The following is a 19,914-nucleotide window of genomic DNA, read 5'->3' on the forward strand; positions in this document are numbered from 1 at the left end:
CATTAACAATAAAAGTAACAGGCCTTGGAGAGGTCACCACAATCTTAGTAGATCCTTCTTTCTAGCTTTATGTTTCTACACAAGCGCATGTAGAAACACCTTTCTCAGCATATGCAACAGATGTGAATTGGCTACCAATACATACTGAGGATTAAGAGGATATCTTCCCCCCCTGCAGAGTATAATAAATACATTCTGCCTTTGGCTACTCTTGTCAACCATTAATATGTTTCTACAAAAAAGTGATAAATCTCTCTCCCTCCCATCCATTCCTTTTCTCCTTCTGTCCCTCTACTATACAGACAGTTAAGGTACCAACCCTCCTTACTGCACTAAAATGACTATACATTTATTTTTTCTGATTAAAAGAAACAAACAGAAATATATCAGAATGAGTATGTGCAAATGCAAGATGTTTTTGGTGCAAAAATGTTTCAAAGGCAGCCAAAGGGGGAGGGGGGTCAAGACACTCTTTGAGAAATACTATTTCTACATTTCCATTCTGCTTGTTTCACTCTTATAAAGTAGAAATGCTTGTTCTAACTTCCCCAGATTTTGAAGTTTTACCCAGTTCTTAAAATCTGATAATATTCTTGATAAGGAACAAGGTGTTGGGTCTTCAAGAATGATAGTATACTATTTGCTTTATAGCATTTGAAAATGTGTCTAGATTTTGAAGTTTTACCCAGTTCTTGAAATCTGATAGTATTTTTTTAAAGATTCTATTTATTTACTTGACAGAGAGACACAGCGAGAGGGGAACACAAGCAGAGGGAGTGGGAGAGGGAGAAGCAGGCTTCCCGCTGAGCAGGGAGCCCGATGCGGGGCTCGATCCCAGGACCCTGGGATCATGACCTGAGCCGAAGGCAGACGCTTAACCACTGAGCTACCCAGGTGCCCCCAAATCTGATAATATTCTTGATAAGGACCAAGGTGTTGGGTCTTCAAGAATGATAGTACACCATTCGCTCTATAACATTTGAAAATGTGTCTAGAATGGCCCAGTGGCATTATAAAATCACCCCACACTCTGCTGCTGGGGGCACAGCTCATTTAACTGATGAAGTTGGTGATTTAACCAATCGTACTTTTCTTTAGTGCTTAGACAAAAACCAATTCTCACCTGGTTCAGTCAACAATGCGCCCCCGCCAAAAAAAGACCAATAAAAATTCACTGTAATTGGAAAATGCAAAGTGCTTCCTAGTCATGAATGCTTTTCTGAACTTGATGGTTCCCAAGGTTAGCCTTCTGAGGTGCTAACAACATCAAAACACCGTAAAAGTGACACAGGAAAAAAATCCAAGAGTGAAGACCTAATTAGCTCCACGGGGACACACCAGACAGGAAGACGAGATTTCAAAGGGTAGAGTGCAAATCCTCAAGCAGGTAAAACTACAGACATGAATCCCTTCTATCTAACTCCAGTGCCTTAAAGCAGATATTTGGGATCGCCCTGCAAAGTAACAGGACAGAGACTGACAAGTTTTCCTGTGCGAAGTTGCTGCAATCCAGTGATCTGTGTGAGAGTTATCCAAATGCATGAGAGAATGTACGAGAACTCACAGAATGAGAATCTTTCCTCCTGGAGGAGACTGGTGGACAACATAGTCTATGGGTCTGGAACTGACATTTCTCTAGAAATTCTCTCTTCTACCTTCATTAATCCAAAGCTCTCCATTATACTGTTACCTGGACATGATCAATTTCACTGTCACTGTTTTTTTTCTCCAACTCTCTTTTCTCCTTCCTCGTTTTCAGACAGAACAAGATGGCTACCACTCATAGTGTAAATTGAGCACCTATCGGCACATGTCCACTCCTTGTCTTGGGATGAAATGGGAGGTATTCAGGAATGTGTTCTGGTGGAGACTGGGCTACTTGGCCCTGTACCAGCTGGATTTTATCACCCGTGGCAGTGAAGGAAAGAAATCGCATGTCTGCAGTGAGACAAATAGCAGGGGCTCTGGAACACATATGGAAGAAAGAAATCTCCGGGTCTGAGATCTGCAAACAGGAGGGAAGGGGGCAAAATGAAACCTCTAAAGATCTGACATTACTGATTATTATCCCCAAGGTCCTCACATCACCCCATGTCCAATTTGCCAGAGTCTGCCACCCCAGCCTTCTTCCCACTCTACCTCTAGTATGACCTCCAGATTAGAGGCTTCTAACCACACAGAGCCCCACTTGTACCTTCCCCCACCTTGACCCTCATGCATGCTCTCGAAAGAGTGATATTCTGGCCAATTATCCAAGCCTTAGAGATATAAACAGATAATTTAGAAAAGAGTTTGTTTCTTTATGGATGTGTCTGTTGAACATACAGCAGCCCATCAAAGGAACAAACATCACAAACCATGTTTCTCAACCTTTTTCCTCATTATCACTCCCCTCAAGGAGACTTTATAGACATTTTTTCCTTATCACACACCCCCATGAAATTTTAATACCACAGATATACTATATATCTTTTTATGTGATATGTACACATAAAAAGAGTACAATTTTTTTTATCCACAAAGAACCAATTTTCACCCTCTTGGGGAGATATAATCCCTGTTAAGAATGCCAAACTGTGGAAAGAGCTGAGATGCCCTTCAACAGATGAATGGATAAAGAAGATGTGGTCCATATATATAATGGACCACATCTTCATGGACAGTACTGGAGGAAATTATGCTAAGTGAAATAAGTCAAGCAGAGAAAGTCAATTATCATATGGTTTCACTTATTTGTGGAACATAAGGAATAGCATGGAGGACATTAGGAGAAGGAAGGGAAAAATGAAGGGGGCAGAAATCAGAAGGAGAGATGAACCATGACAGACTATGGACTCTGAGAAACAAACAGGGTTTTAGAGGGGAGAGGGGAGGGGGGATTGGTTAGCTGGTGATGAGTATTAAGAAGGGCACGTACTGCATGCAGCACTGGGTGTTATACGAAAACAATGGATCGTGGATCACCACATCAAAAACTAATGATGTATTGTATGGTGACTAACATAAAAAATTTAAAATAATACATACATACATACATACATACATAAATAAAAGAATGCATGACCTTGAAGCATGCAGCAATTAAAATAATTATGCCAGAAGTATCTAACTCCTGTTTCCCTAATACTATACTATACTAAGACTATAAATCACCCAAAACAGCGTCTTTCTTTTAGATCAATAATCTGTACTGAAGAGCTCCAGACAAGCAAAATCTTGATCTCCTGAGAGTCTAAAACACAAATCTTCTTCCTGTGGTCCCTACTGCCACTTCCTTCACCTGCCACCAAAAAAGCCTTCAGAATTAGCAAGTGTCACCCTTGGGTTAACACCAACCCCAAAGAAAGTTCTTTCTTCAACCTTAACACATTTTAGTTATATACTAAAACACAAACACAGTCAACCCGTTTCCCTCTCTGGAAACTAGATAAATGTACTTACCTCTTGCCGTTTGAAGTTCTGGACATATTCTTCAAACTGTTCATCTTTTGTCTCATCAGCTTTCCCAAGCTTCTGAAGGACCTAGTTTACAAATAAAACAAAAATGGTTTGATTAATAATGTCTTCAAATAACAGGCAGAGCAAGGCTGTTGTTTTGCTCTTCTGAGGAGACGTCACTCAGCACAGCTAGTTTTTCTCTTCTGGAAGCATCTTGGCTTGATGGCTTGGGGTTGATCAGACTTGGATTTTAACCACAGTTCTGCCACTCACAGGCTGAACAATGTAATGCTACATTGCATTTATCGACTTCCATATCTGTTTCTTCCAGTAGGCTGTACATAATTTACAGGCCAAAGCTCTGCCTTGTCTTCTTATCCAAAGCATCTGGCACAATGTTTAATGCATAACAGGCACACAGTTGTTTGTTAAACAGTGAACCAAAGTTATTCTACTAAAAAATTAGCCTACTTTATAGAGATGGTATTAGAATTACTGGAGCCAGACACATGGCAAATTCTCCCCCACCACCTTCCAATATGCCCTTCAATCCCTAAAACCTCAAAGAGGCCCTGGATAGGGCCTGGATGTTAGCAATATCCAAAGAATTAGGGAATGCTCTGTGGAGCTTATTCAAACTGTGCCAGAAACACTGGCAGACAGGAATGTGGCCGACTACATTCCAGCCAAAGAAGTAGCCTCAGCAGAGATGACTGGAAAAATCATTATATATTGTGGGACTGGGCAGGAGTTGTTTTGTCTTCCTAGAGCACAGGATTGGGTATCGGGAGGAGGAGTTCAAGGAGAAAGTTATGTGGGGACAGAGCAGAAGGATCCTGAGAGCCATAACTGGGTTCCCTATTCAAAAGTCCCAATCAAGTAGCTAAAACACCAGGTCATTTGAGAATTAAAAAAAAAAAACAAAACACTCCATAAACACTGCCTTAATGAGTTGAAAATTATTTATATGAAAATGTTGTCTTTAACTTTTGAAAAACTGTAACAACAGGATTAACTTAAAAGTGTTTTGTAAATGCAAGATATTGTTACTATTATTTTTGTTGTTACAATTGTCATAAGAGCAAAAGGGCAAAGCAAAATTATACAGGCCACGTTTGCTAGAGAAGGAAATTCAGTGACATAGGGATTCTTGGCCTTGTTATAAGATCTCCTCCCATCCACTCCCATATTTTTTGTTCCAGAGTAAAAATAACTTTAAGAAAGAAGTTGCTTGATTGCTTTTTTATTCCGTCTACCTTTTAAAATTTTTTTCATTTTAAAGCTAGGTCTCCCCAAAAGGCCTCTTGCCACACACATAAACACTAAGAGCAATGGGGGAAGATACTTAGCATTTACTATGTGACCTCTTCCCCTTAATTCTTAATATTCACTATTTCGTACATGTTTGGCTACTCTGGAGCAGGTAAGTCTTTCAGAAGTGGCAACACTTCATCTCATGGCAGCAGTTCCCAAAAGCCAAGAAAGGCTGTCAAACTCTCCTGAGCAAGCAACCTCAGCCCCACCACTTTCCACACGGTGCAAAGGCACTGTGGTCTCAAGAGTGGGAGAAAAGAGAAAAATGTTTATGGAGCCTCCACTATGCACCTGAAACTGTAGGAACTGATTTATGTGTTGTCTTTCATTCTCACAACACTCCTAGTTGCTTTTTATTCTATCCATATGGCGGCTGAAGAACTAGGACAGACTAAGTGGCTTACTGGAGACCCTCTGGAAAATTCCCTTTTTGAGGCCTAGTACCCCTGTACCCACCCACAGATAGCCTGTCCCTTCTTGTGGAAAGCAAATGGGATTTACACATCCTAACTGTCATTCTCACATTCTCATCTGAGATTCCTGGAGGCCACCATACTCTGAGAAAGACCGATCTTCAACGGTGTATATCTACCACTGTGATGGGGATTTTTCACAGACCCTTCGCTGAAAATCTGTTATTTAAATTTTAAATCACAACACCTTGCCTTTCATATTTCTAGAAATTGTTCAGTATAATTAAAGTACAAAAAACTGCTCCTAGGTGTCAAGAGAGATAGAATTACAATTGGCTGACGCTGTAAGCCCACACTCACTCTTCTAAGGAAGGTCATAAAGGACCCAGGCCTTTGTGAGTTACAGCACACCCACATCTTGATGGCAGCAACAAAGGAGAGAAGCGAAAGGCACAGGTCAGGGGCCACAAAGGATCTGGCCTTTGCTAAGAACCTTCTCCATGCCAGTCACTATGTTAGGGAATTCTGTCTGTTATTTCAGCTGATTCTCACAGGAGCCTGCTCATTTGTATTTTAATTGCATCAACAGTATAAACTTCCATTGACAAAAAGTAGGAGGGGTGGATATTGGATGTATTTCATGATGAGAATCAAGATTCACAAAAAGACCTTTTCTAGCAAGATGATATTCAACAGGGATAAAATTTAGGTCAAAAACAGAATTGTAAGGGCGCCTGGGTGGCTCAGTCGTTAAGTGTCTGCCATCGGCTCAGGTCATAATCCTGGGGTCCTGGGATCGAGTCCCACATCGGGCTCCCTGCTCAGTGGGGAGCCTGCTTCTCCCTCTGCCTGCCACTCCCCCTGTGTGTGCTCTCTTTCTTTGACTAATAAATAAATAAATCTTTAAAAAATATATTTGTACAAGTACTGAATTTATATCAACTTTCAACCAATATGCAACACAACAGATGCTAGGACTATGTGGTTCCACCCTTTGGGAGAAATAAGGGATGACTTTCGCGAACACTTAATACAAGTGGACAAAGTGATGTTGCTGGAAAGCTCCTCAGGCCACATGAGAGCAACTGGAAGAGCAGGACTGAAGGTTCCTCTGCCGTGGACAAGGTGGTAAGCACAGAAATTCACAGACAACCTGGAGCCAGCTAAAGGGAGTCCCCAAAAAAGTAGAGAAAATTGACTCCCTGAGGTGAGAGGAAAATTTGATGTAATTGGGGATATTACCAGGGAGAAAAAAAAAGGAAGAGAGTGCAGTTGTCTTCAAAGATCTGAAGGGTCATCATGATAAAGAAGGATCAGACTTGTTCCATCAGAAACCAAGATCAAGAACTAGCATTGGGAGATAAAAGCTATACATAAAAAATTTTGCACAAATTTATCAAAGTTTTCTGGTAAGTAAATAGGTTGTTGGTAGAGGTAATGAGCTCACTGTCCTGGCCATTATCTGAGCTTAACCAGTAGTTAGAGGTGCCAGAGAAAAGATTTATTCATCCAACAGGTAAGCGAAATAAATATCTTCTAGTACAAATTCAAATTCTAATTTCAGATATCTTCTAATTCTTGAATCCATAATAAATGTATCAAGTTTTACATTTACCCTACAAAAGAACACAAATCACCATGAAGTGTAGGCAGAGAAGAAAGTCTATTCACTTTGGTCTCCAACTGAAGTTGACATACTGGAGACCGAATGCCAAACTGCATGCAAGGGGCTGTGGAAAGGGGGGACGAATCTATGGACCGTGAATGTGGTGGTACTGAGGCATAAGGTGCAAGAAGGGGAGCTGGGGTAGATGAGGCTGGTGTAGGAGGAAGATGGCAGATTACAGAGGGGCTTAGTCTGCAAGACTAAAGACTTTTAATTTTCTCTTATAGACCATGGCAACCAATGAGATGTTTCCCTGGGGGGGGGGGGCACCCGATTAGACCTGTGCCCCTGGGTGACAATGATCAGGACAGATTAAAAGACAGTGGGACCAGTTAAGGGACTACGCAGTCAGGCAATGTGACTGAGCCTGAGCTAGGGGACAGATGGGACAGACCCTTAAGGAGTGCAATCCATGGTACTTACTGGCTTATGAGACAGACAGGGTAGGGACAGAGAAGACGCGAGGATGACCTCCGGTTTCTGCTGCAGTAGCCAGGGACCTAGGTTGTAGTTAAGACGCCAGGGAGGGAAATGGTCCAGATGTGCGATTAGGAAAGTTAAGAACCAGAAACACGCACTAGGACTTTTGGATGAAACTGAAGACCCAGCTAGAAAACTCATTTCAGCGGTTTTGGCATTTTTCTCCAGCAGCCTCAAAACTGGTGGTAAAATTGATCTGCTACATTAACAATTTCTTAAGGCAACAAAATTACTGAAACCTGGAACTGAGAGGATTAAGAATATCTTCTACCTTGTTTAATGTCACAATATCTGACAGTGAATTTCTGGCTTAAGTGGCCTCTCAAATTCCCTGTCCACTGGCCACCTTGAAAATATCAATCAAGCCTGAGCGGTTTGGCACCACTGATGTTATAGGGCGATTACTATCCATTCATGGATCTCATATTTATTTTCTGACAAAACGATAACATCTTCCACCTACAGGCAAGGGGCAGACAATTCTGTGCTCATGCATTGTGTTTTAGGACAATTTCATTTGCACTGATACTTTACTATTATGAAACAATAGGATTTTGTTGTTACTTTTGTTGCTACTGTTTCCAAATTGCCTTCCTGAGGGTGAGATTCAGAAACATCCCCCTAGGGCTGCTTGGGTCATGCTCCTGCCTCTGCCTGAGTTCAGATCTCATCACGAAAGAGAGCGTGACCTAGGAGAATGAAAATTAAATAGGCAGGAAAAGCAGGAATATGGTAACTCAGAATATTTCCACTAATAAATCTTCTTTCAAGTGTTTCCTAAGGCAGTCAGTTTCCCAGCACAGTTTGCACGGGCCGCTCCAAAGATGTGAGTCTCACGTTCTTTTTTGACAGCAATTCTCTAGAGCAGTTAATTGTTCATCAAGTGGTCAAGTAAGGTCCCTAAAAATTCAGAATGCTCTGATTTGGGCAGTTTCCCCATACCGTAAAGCTCCTATTCTGATCAAGGTTCAAATCCTCATACTCCAGAGCAAATAAGTACTAACTGCTATAGTAGGAACATAAGAATTGCCCTCTCTTAATATTTCTAAATTAGGGTGGAATGCTATGTTGGCGGCTTTCAAAAAAGGTAGTTGGCATTTGAAGGCAAAGACAAACTTTGCCATCTTCCATTGCATGTGGAAATGACGGGATGTGAAGGAGCTGGTGCAAGGAAAGGATGAAGACCACAGGTACTTCACGGGGAATGGTTAAAAGAATTCTGCAGGATGGGCCACTGGGGTTCCTGAAAGAGATTCATGCTTTGGATGAGGGATCAGATTGGACAAACTTCCAAGTCTGGGGGATTGATGCTTCCTTACGCCAGACTCTAAAAGTCAAGGAGAGAACTGCACAATTCAGTCTTCTCTCAACAGGGAGGCACGCTTCTCTTCATGAAAAGAAGAAGAAGAAGGGGGGGGAGGAGAAGGAGAAGAAGGAGAAGAAGAAGAAGGAGAAGGAGAAGAAGAAAGAAGAAAGAAGAAAGAGGAAAGAGGAAAGAAGGAAAAAAGAAGAACGAAGAAAGAAGACCACATAAAATTATGTATATGTTATTGACAGACTCCAGGAGTCAACTGCATGGGATGACCGTGGTCTCTTCTTATCTGGACAAGACATGGAGAGTTGGTCTTCCCCCCCACAAAACACACACCCATGTGCAGATGATTCATTCACTCATCTGTCCAGACACTCACATGTCCATGTGTAAATTCAGAGGGCATTTATGAAGGGCTCGCTCTGCCTCTGTGCAAAATTCCTCCACCTTGGACTGGAGGGAGGCCATCAGGTCCATGCAAGTATGGGGTAGCTGCTTGTGCTTTAGGGTCCTATGGGCAGGCACTGCATTGTGTTTACACCCAAACTTCAGGGTCCTAGAACTTTGACCTCTTTCTGGCTATGTTCCAAGACTTAAAGAAGTATTTTTAAGGTGCCCTAACTTGAGAGGAACAAGATGAATCATCCTTTGGTATGGTTCATGTACCTGTCAAGGTCCTGTACTTTGCTCTCTATCTGGTCCTTTATAGATTTAAGTCTGCATCATCATGGCATCCACCCCTTGCTCTGTCAGATGTCAATAATACATTAGCCATAGTGGCCTCCAAGCCTCTGGGAGGCTGGCATGGGCCTTCTTCTAATTCTGGGAAACACTTTTGGGGAGGTAAGCAAAAATAGGTGAGAGAGGGGATGTTCCCAGACTTCTGTCCATTTGAGTGAACTTCAGACTTCAGAAGTTGGAGGATAATATATGGGAGAGAGAAAGTATAAATCTCACACATGAGCAGGTTTATCGTAGGTGTAACAGAGCCAACGGAATTAGAGCGCAGTGGAGGAAGAAAGTTCTGGAGCCTGGAAGGGAAACAGAGGTAAGTGAGAAGGGTCCCCAGAATGCAGCTACAGGAAGCAGCAATCAAGCTGTTTTCAGTCACTCATTGACCTGGTCAGGTATCACACTCCCCAAGTCTGCTCTCCTCTATCCTTCCCAACTTTGAAAGTCGAGGACATCTTAGTTCTCCAACTTAAAAAAAATAATTCTTGGTGGAAAAAAATAGCCTGAGGAATATTGATCGATGAACAATGAATGATGAATGGATTGTGGGCCCTGGCATCCAAGACCCTCTTCTTCTCAATGTGCCTGTTCTCTCCCACCATGTTGGCCACTATGTCTCCTTTCTAGGAAACCGGATACCTCCAGTACCCAACCCAGAATACAGCATTTACACCAAAATTCAGCGACACAGAAGTGTACTAAAGTCTTCAAGTCATCTTGACACCCTGAGAGAGACTAGATTTTCCTTCTTCAGCGGCCACCATGAAGGATATGCCAACAGTGCTCAGGGTAATACAATGACCCTCCAACCTCATTACAACATTTAAATTAATCCTCCTGCTCCTGAGCCAGGGGAAGATATTCCTCCATTCACCCCTGTCCAGGTGTTTGAGAGAAAGCAGACATGTCTGCTGAAATGGTAGCGATCCACCCGCAGAAGAGCTGCTAAAATGCATGTGGTTATGGGAGCCAGGGAGGGCTCTACACCCAGGCAACTTGCCAGGGAGCAGTTCTGTTCCTGATCCCTTTACACATATTCCTCAGACCGTCTTGGTGACCTCAGTCACCCACTGTACCAGCAGAAGATGAATCAGCAACATGAAAACACGGATCTACAGTATAAATATGAAAGATATTGGCTTAGGTAGAACAAAAAGTTCACAAAGCTCTACCCAGGAGTTCAAGATTTCAACGGGGACTATAAACTGCCCAAGTCAAGAGCAGGCTGGCTGTTAGCGCTGATGGGTATGAAACTGGTGAAAAAGAGTATAGAGAGGAAAAAAAGGAAATGATCTTGCTTCTCCTCCTCTTGTGAAAAGGCCCCACCTTAATAATTCCATAATTCCCTAATTTATTAGCTATCATCTATGGAAATTTAAAATATATCAAGCACAGTCCTATATACATTTCATCTAAAAATGAATTTAATCTTTCCAACTATCTTATGAATTAGGTTACAATGATGATCTTCATGTTACCAATGAGAACACTGAAAATTAGAGTAATTGACCAGTGACAAAGCTTGTATGTAACCGAGCCAGGATTCCAAGCAGACAGGGTGATTCCAGAGTCCGCTTCTCACCACCAGGTGATAATGCCCTAAAGACAACAACAGGGGAAAGAAACATTGCCTGGTGGCTGTATTCTTCCCCTGGACAGCTAAGACATTCTCCTCCACTCCCACTGACTGTATCACATTGTCAGGACTGCTCATACAATAACTGCTAGACCCATACTTTTCTTAAACAAAAGCCATCTGACATCATCTCCATCCAAAATAGGTTATTATATTTACTCAGAGACCCTGAGCGATGGCCACAGGTTGTATAAAATGCCTTCTCCCCATTCAACTCTCACTTAGACAGAAACTATCCAATTTGCTTCTGATTAGCTAAAGGCCTGGGAGGACATTACCTCCTTGTAAAATCAGGACACAAAGAATGACTCACTGGAGCAGAAGTGGTACAGAAAAATGAGACGAAACCACCTCACTTGATTCCACAGATGTCAAGACAAGATCCTTCCATTAGGACAAGCGACAAGCTCCCAGGGAGATAATGCAGATAACCCAGATCCTCTCTGACACCTGTTCTGACCCTTCAGCACTAAAGGTCCCACTCTTGCCACCACTCACCTTCATGAGCTCCTTGCAGCCCATAATCTTGGCATCACAAAACATATTTTCCCCAAATGCTGCCAACTTCCTTCTCATTCTGGCAACACAGCTTACATGCCCAAGTGGATTGCTAACTGATTAAAAATCATAGGAAAGATTTTTGGAAGTTTTGTTCTACCTTACCAACAATCTTTCTCCTAAATTTCAAGAGGTAAATTAAAAGGTTGAGATGGGCAAATTCAGGTATAGCTGATAAAAACACTCGCTAAGGCAGTGTGTTGAGGCCCTGGACTAAAATCGTTGGTAATGGATGGGACTGAGAGCCCCATCTCTTTGTGGGAATTTGGGATAATTGCTTACCTGCTTTGTACCCCATGTGAATGAGGCCACACTCAGAGTAAGAATGCCTGCCCCCTTTCTACCCTGTAGGGATGTTCTAAGTTTATGTGTTGTTAAGTCTATATAAAGCTGGGATTTGGTTTTCAGCTACCCTTTTGATTTACCCTGTTCTTTCTGAAGCAGTGTTTCCCAAAGAGTGTTCATTCCATGGGACATAATCTTAGAAATCTCCAAAAAAAAAAAAATTCAGGGTCAAATCCATCTGAAAAATTCCAAGTATTATATATATCCCTCTGTAGAATTTCAAAGAATATAAAGGTTAAAAAAGGGAGAATCATAGTGCCCATAGAAATACAACATGAACATGTGTCAAAGATTAATTATTAACTCAGTATTTAATGAGAGAACTGCTAAGATGTTACCAGTTCTAGGAAAAATTCAAAGAACCCACATATATAGGCAGTAAGGAATGCTGAATGAACAGAAAATACAGTGGATAATAGTCAATTGCACCCCTCCAACACAATTCCTAAACCTTTCATAATTTTCCACTATAAGCATATTAAAGGCTCCAAGAAGTCCTGCAATTAAAAAAAAAACTTGCATTTAACATTATTTAATCCTGTGTTTCCCACATATCCTTGCTAACCTCTTACAAGGTTACTATTCACTGGAGCACAATTTGGGGAACAGTTTCTTCTCTCTTCATCATATGGGTTTCTCTGAGCTCTACTACAAAAACAGATGAAGAATTACATATGAATACAAAAAATCCCTTGATTGTTTGTAGGGAGGTTCTCATCTGTACCAGCCTGCTCCGGAGATAAAATAATCAAATTTAAGAGAGGAAGGAATTCAGTTGGTGGGAGGGAAGTAATTCTTGATTGATTTGCTCAGGTATAAGCTCCATTAGCATGTGAATTCTCTGGTTTTGGAGAAGTTGTAAAAGAAAAGGGAGTTAATATGGCAAATGTTCCCTGTGGGTAGGAACAAAGTGGCATGAAGCAGCATATCAAAATGACAAAAGAGTGTGCTAGGTTTGAACGCTGCAGTTTCACACTCAGTCCTCCCCTCAGAGTCTGCCCTGGGCAAGACTCTTCACCTTTCTGTGGTCACCTTCTCATCTGTATATTAAGGATACTACTCATACCTATCTAAGAGTATGGTTTGCAAATTAAATGGTAAGATACATATAAAACTTTTACTTCAATTTCTAGCCATCAGGGCTTAAGAATGTTAGTTATTAGAATCACTGACTTCCTAACACATGATACTGGACAATTTTGAAGGACCTGACAGTAGGGGCTTGCGGATGACTCCTGAGGCACACATCTATCTTGAGATCCAAGGATTCTACAACTACTCCCTAGAGGTAACCTTCCCTTTGTTTGATGAAGATACACACAGAGGAACAATCACAGCAACAGAGTCTCTCCGAGACCTAAAGAATGAATAACATGTAGACTGTAGACGGGCTGTGGGTCTCCCTTGAAGAGAACAAAGATGACCATGGCCTCTCTTTAGGCAAGGGGCTCTCTATCTAGGTCCACATCGTGTCCATGGATGACCTGAAATTATATGCCTGATACAGTTCGTATGTCTTTTATTCAAAGAGGTTCATGGCTTCCATCAGATGAAGAACTACTGCCCTCAATTCTAAGACACAACATGGGCACAGTGGAAAGAAAAGGACACAAGTCAAATGAAACAGGACCCCACTTGATCACCTATGAGACCTGGATGACCTCTGCAAAACTTTTAACATCATTAAGCTTTAGTTTCCCCATCGTTAGAACAGGGAGAATACCAATTCTGGGAAGATTAAATAAAAACATGAGCAAAAGAGCCTAATTTGATGCCTGAATCCAAAAGATGCTTTTTAGTAAGGGTTCATTCTTTTTCTTCTATGTTTTAATATCTTCATCTTAAACTGCAATGTGAAGAGGCTGACAGGGAGCATAGATTTCATGCAATCTAACTTGCTCATCCAACAGATGAGAGTCTGAGGAAAGTGTATTGTCAAGGTCACATCTTCAGCCTTTGACAATACAGAGGGATCTTTCATGGCTAATGGGACACTGTGAAGACTATGAAACCATCTTCATTGAGAGCATGGTTTGCTGGCAGCTCTCTTTCTACAGCTCAGTAAATACTTCTTGGGCAATTCTCCAACTCCAAGAAACACACATATGTCAGCAACATTGCCAAGCAACCAAGAGTAGCCTAGAGTAGATGTCTAGGTTCCTAGAAACTGTCTTTATTAGCAACTCCTCCATATTACTGAAGCTTCTGAGGATGGAATTCTTCCATGTGACTCTCGTTCAAACCAGAAGACCAAATGCCACTAACAGATCTGCTAATGTAGCTCCTAAATCAGGAAAATCTGTGCCTAGGGACTGAGCGTGGAATCTGGGCTAATACCAAGAACAGCTTGCTTTTTCCCTGTTTAGGTTTTATTTTCAAGACTAAAAGTTATTTAAAAGTGTAGCATTTTTTGTTGGAAAGAATAGTCTGACCAGAATCCTCACACTGAATTTCCCATTGCAGTCTGCCTGGTGTCACTGAGTGACATCAAGAAGGCCACTCATCTTCTTAAGCAAACTCCCCTCCTTTTTAATTAAATGGCAACTTTTGGTAACTTGCCTCTTCCTGACTTGCAAACACATTGTGAAAGGAGAAAGGCTATTGGGTACTTAGAGAACTTCTCAAAACATGCTCTACCTAATCTCAGATTGGAGTACCACCAAAATACCAAAGGTTTTTAAATGGTCCTCCAAAGCCATGAAGGACATATACCCCAAATGCCAGGCTCACCATCACCGAGGATTTTGGATTTATCCAAAAGGATATGCAGCCAGCAGATGATTTCACTGGTGGTTCTATCTTCAATGTTTATTGCTCCAAAAGTAATGATAATCTGATTTTAAAAACCCAAATTTTATAGAAATTTCAGGTTTGAATGGAAGTTTAAAAAAAAAAAGAGATTGCTAATAGACTGAAAACCAAATGTCCTTTCTCTGGAAATGAGTCCTGACATAGGGCTGGGACATAGTGTTTTCAGTTCAGTTTGTTCCTGTGGTTGTTTTCTAAAGATCTGTGCTCAAGAAGGAATCCTGAGTGCCTTCATAACCTTTCTTTATGGAGCACTGGAACAGAGGGACAACATAAGGTACTGGGGGCACTTGGGTGAGAAAGAGACTGCTCCTTCTGGCTGCCTGCAGGCTGCCTGTGTCAGAGCATGGCCTCATGTTCCCGGCCACTCAGAGCTGGAAATACTTCTCAATACAGAACATGCAGTCACCACAAGCAAAGAAATTATAAGCAAACAAAGAAGAAAAGTAAATAGTGTAGCACTAATAATTTCTGCACGTGTTTCTTTATTTTCATTTTATACATTTAAAAAAAGCATTGATTTTCAGTTTTCTATAGCCATTTTTAAAGTGTAACCAGCATGAAGGAAATATATTGAAGAAGAGAAAGTTAATGCACAGTTTTGTAGAAAGCCTGCTCTTCAGACTTAATTTGGGGTTTCCTGAGCCAGAATTACCCTGTTCCTATGGTTAACATGGATATTTTATGACATGGAATGTAAACTTTGTATACGTTTTTAAAATCAAATCAAGACTGTGCTAATCGTATGCTGCTTTGGGTTATATCCCCAGACTCTTACCTGACACTTAGGCATATTTTAGGGGGATGTTCTCAGAAACAGTCTGGTGAGTGAGGATTATTATATGACAGAATGGGTGAGAAGAACACAACTGTCTTCTGGAGACCCTGATATTCATACAATACTTGCATAGGTGAAAAATACTTCTGGAATAGCCTTTCACTAGCTGTTCACACCATCTGTAAATATAGCACCCACCCCACCCCCATCCACAGTTTGATTTTCTGCAGTTTCAGTTACCTGAGGTCAACCACAGTCTAGAAGATGATCTTCCTCTGACATACTGTGAGGCCGATCGTAGCCTAATGCTATGTCACAATGCCTATGTCATTCCCCTCCCCTCATCTCATCCCATAGGCATTCTATCAACCACATCATCACAAGAAGAAGGGTGAGTACAGCACAACACTTTGTACGAGAAAGACCATATTCATATAACTTTTCTTATAGTATGTTATTATAATTGTTCTATTTTATTACGTTATTGCGGTTAATCTCTTACTGTGACTAATTTATAAATTAAACTTCATTAAAGGTATGTATGCATAAGGAAGAACATAGCATATGGAGTATATATACACTGTCTTCCACCCACTTGTGCGTAGCCTCAATCCTCTCTCCATGGTGTCTCCAACAATTACGTCTCCTCTCTCTGAGTTTTCATAGTGGCTCCCTCCTCTTCCGCTTCAGGCCAGGAAGTAAGAGGTCACCAGCACCCCCACTGTCGCTGGCCCCAGGGGCCTTCCATCCCCACATCCCTTGCCCGTTCCCCTTAACCCTCCCCACAGGGCATCTTGGAATAGACTTTGGGTCTCAAAATGTCTAGCTCAAAATCTCCCAGTATCTTGAAACCTCATAACCAGGAGAAATAATGAATTCAACAATCCAACACTCTTCTAAAAAAGTAGCACTGTGTGTCACCCCGTGGGAATGATCTAAAAAAAAACAGTACGATTCATCTTACCAGAAACAATGTGCACAATAAGCAAGTCTAAGTATACTAAGCCCACAACAATGGGGTTTTGCCAACGACAACAGTTTTCAGGAACATAAGCCCTATAGTTGCCAAAGGGTAATTATCATTAAAAAGTGTTTAGTAGGACGTTTTCAGGCTTCAACTGAAGGCATCTCAAAAGGCATAAGTTGCTTTTTCCTTTCAAAAGGTTGTAGGACTTTTAAGCCAGGAGTTGTCAACACTGTTTCATCAATGTTGTTAAGATGTCCATTTTTCCTCCATTGAGAATTCCAGGTATTCACAGCCAAATCCTAGCAGGCTTTTTTGAAGAAACTAACAAACTAATTCTAAAATTAGTCTGGAAATGTAGAAGACACAGAATAGACTGTGAGACAAAACAAATTTTGAGAAATAATTTTGAGAAAAGGAAAAAAAAAAAAAAAGGATGCTACATCCCACACCAAAGCTCTTTAGAGACATTAAGTCAAACTTCCAGAATAGAAAACTAAAAATGGGATGGCTGATTTCTGTCCTACAGGAATGGTAGTTTCCTTCAAAATCCTCAACCTAGTAAATCTTGACCACAGTAACAGAAAGCAAGGCCTACAAACAACCAGCTTCCACATCCATGGAGCAATTAAATTCCATGGAGGGTCCATGGTGTAGAGCACAGAGGCTACAAGATAGAAACCAACACAGAAAAAAGGGAGGATTGTTTCTGGAAACATAATTGGCCGTATTTCTAGGGTAAAACCACTCCTCACAGACTGTACACTCATGAGATAATCCCTTTAGATCCACTGGAGACACTGGTTCCATACTTTATTATATGCAATATTGTAGAAGTATTTCTCAGCCTTCTATTTTAAAAGATTCAGATATGAGTTTGCTTTAAAAAATGTTGTTTCTTTTCCTTCTGCTCCTGGGTGTACCTGTTAAACAAGCCATAATATATAATACCTGATACTTGATTAGTCAGAAAACTGAAAGAATACTGTAGTCTGATCAATATCAATGCCAGGTTAACTGAAAGATGGAACCTATAAACACCTTCAAATCTTATTGCATCACTTCCAAGAATTAGTCATCTTGATGAAGGTATTAAGCAATAGGTACAACTGATTTCTTATTTGATGGAGTCCTTTCGTCCTATTTACATTTCCTATTCTCAAAACTTGCGAACCAAAGTGGATCTTCATACCAGCAGCACCAATGTCACCTGGCAGTTTGCTAAAATTCAGAACCTGGCTTATCCCAGATCCAATGAATTGGAATCTGCACTTTAACAACATCCCCAGGCAAGCCATTTGCACATTCAAGAAGGCCTGCTCTAAAAATTAAAAACTCGGTGTCAAATCCCATAGGTAAATGAAAGAACCGAAGTCATTATTCTGGGCATTTGTTGTAGATGCAGAAAAAGAAATCAAGATCATCAGACTGGAGCTGTTATGGTCACAGGATACACCCTAACTGCTGGTTATTAAAACGAATGCATGATCTCTGCTTAGCCCCCACTCTCTTAAAGGAGATGACTGAAAAATTTCCAAATGGTTAAATGTTCTGGACGGCTGACTAGGTTCTGGTTGTTTCCAGTTTAATTTGCATTTTCATGAAGTCATCTCAATTAGAATTTTATAAGATGATTCTGCAAACCACTCCATAGGAAACACAATCATCCCGATTAGTCACATTTTTATCCACACTACGTGAATTCAACTCGAGTTTCTGGCTCAGTCACATTCAACAACTTCATATAAATGAAACAGATCAGCCATAAACTTTTTCCTGGCCACCTCCCAAAATGATAAGTAATCGCTGGCTTGCTCAAAACCCCTGATGGATGCTCTTGCCCTTTCATGCAGAAACAACAACTGAAACCAGATGAGCAGCATCTGGTTTTGGACTTCAGAACCAAGACTTCAAGTACCTCGGGACTGCAGGCAGGGGATTTTAACATCAGAAAATCACAGCTGTGAATAAGAACAAATCTATTTCTATATAAATGTCCTATGATGATTTTCTACATAAAATAAGAAATAGATTTTAACTCCGTGGTTTGCATGCCATGGCACCATTAACACTGAACTGATCTTTGCTTCTTCCTCCAAAACCTAATGAGCAATCAGAACCCAATGCCCGCTCAGCACCTGATCATGAACCAGACACATCTAGCCTTGTAAAGATCATCTCCAAACACTGACAATACTCACTGCCTCCTTTGCACATAATCGTGGCAAATGGGGATTTTTCTCTGCTCTTTGTTGCTTCTTTCCTCTTTCTTTTCCCTCCTCACCTCTCACTGGAAGTTTCGTAACAGACTTTGTCAGCATGAAGTATACTTAAATTATGCTGTGAAAAGTAGCCAGCAAGAGGAAGTTTCATTTTTCTAAGAAGCATCTCTCCAAAGAATGTGAAAGAGCTAATTTTCTTCAAAGGATTCCAGGACCTCAAAAACTCAAATTCCCCCTCCTCCCAATGAACCCAGGACCCTGGGGGAAGAGCCAAAGGGATGGTGAGGGAAGAAAAGAAGAGAGAGAGGGAGACAGAGAGAGATGCACAGCTACACATCGTAGGTAGGTTGCTTATGAAATGTTATGCTACAAACTTAGGAAATGAGAAAAGTATTAAGAAATGTCTGCACCATACTCAGGTCTCGAGGTAAGGGCATGAGCAACTAAAAGGAGCTTTCTTTGTGAATACAGACTGTACAGATGCACTCTCCTGGGCATTGAGGGCCAAATAAAAGGGTTATGTAACTAGTTGGAAAGACAAAAGATACACTTCAATGTACACTTAAATAATAGCTCACTCTTAAAATGATCCAGGAAACCAGATGACTTCATATGGCCTTATATGCCAAGTCCATTTTGAATCTCCAAGAGGGAGATGCAGAATGTAGTGCTGTCCAAAATTTTTTCCGAGCAGAGAAACTTTTTTTTTATTTTATTCTTATGTTAATCCCCATACATTACATCATTAGTTTTAGATGTAGTGTTCCATGATTCATTGTTTGTGCATAACACCCAGTGCTCCATGCAGAACGTGCCCTCCTCAATACCCATCACCAGGCTAACCCATCCTCCCACCCCCCTCCCCTCTAGAACCCTCAGTTTGTTTTTCAGAGTCCATCATCTCTCATGGTTCGTCTACCCCTCCGATTTCCCCCGCTTCATTCTTCCCCTCCCGCTACCTTCTTCTTCTTCTTCTTTTTTTTTTTTAACATATATTGCATTATTTGTTTCAGAGGTACAGATCTGTGATTCAACAGTCTTGCACAATTCACAGCACTTACCAGAGCCCATACCCTCCCCAGTGTCTATCACCCAGTCACCCCATCCCTCCCACCCCACCCCCTACTCCAGCAACCCTCAGTTTGTTTCCTGCGATTAAGAATTCCTCATATCAGTGAGGTCATATGATACATGTCTTTCTCTGATTGACTTATTTCACTCAACATAATACCCTCCAGTTCCATCCAC

General features: G+C 41.2%; 1 protein-coding gene across 1 annotated transcript in view; it reads right to left on the minus strand.

The window, feature by feature from the left end:
- AMPH (amphiphysin) overlaps window positions 1-19,914 on the minus strand; it is a 299,364-nt gene that overhangs the window by 195,190 nt on the left and 84,260 nt on the right. Inside the window, exon 2 of the mRNA XM_064575587.1 lies at window positions 3,442-3,522. Within this exon, the coding sequence (XP_064431657.1) occupies window positions 3,442-3,522 (81 nt within the window). The remainder of the gene's footprint in view (window positions 1-3,441; window positions 3,523-19,914) is intronic.

The sequence above is a fragment of the Mirounga angustirostris genome, unplaced genomic scaffold (assembly GCF_029215605.1).
Source record: "Mirounga angustirostris isolate CCGP_5_RB_7025 unplaced genomic scaffold, mMirAng1.0.hap1 SCAF_12, whole genome shotgun sequence".
NCBI lineage: Eukaryota > Metazoa > Chordata > Mammalia > Carnivora > Phocidae > Mirounga > Mirounga angustirostris.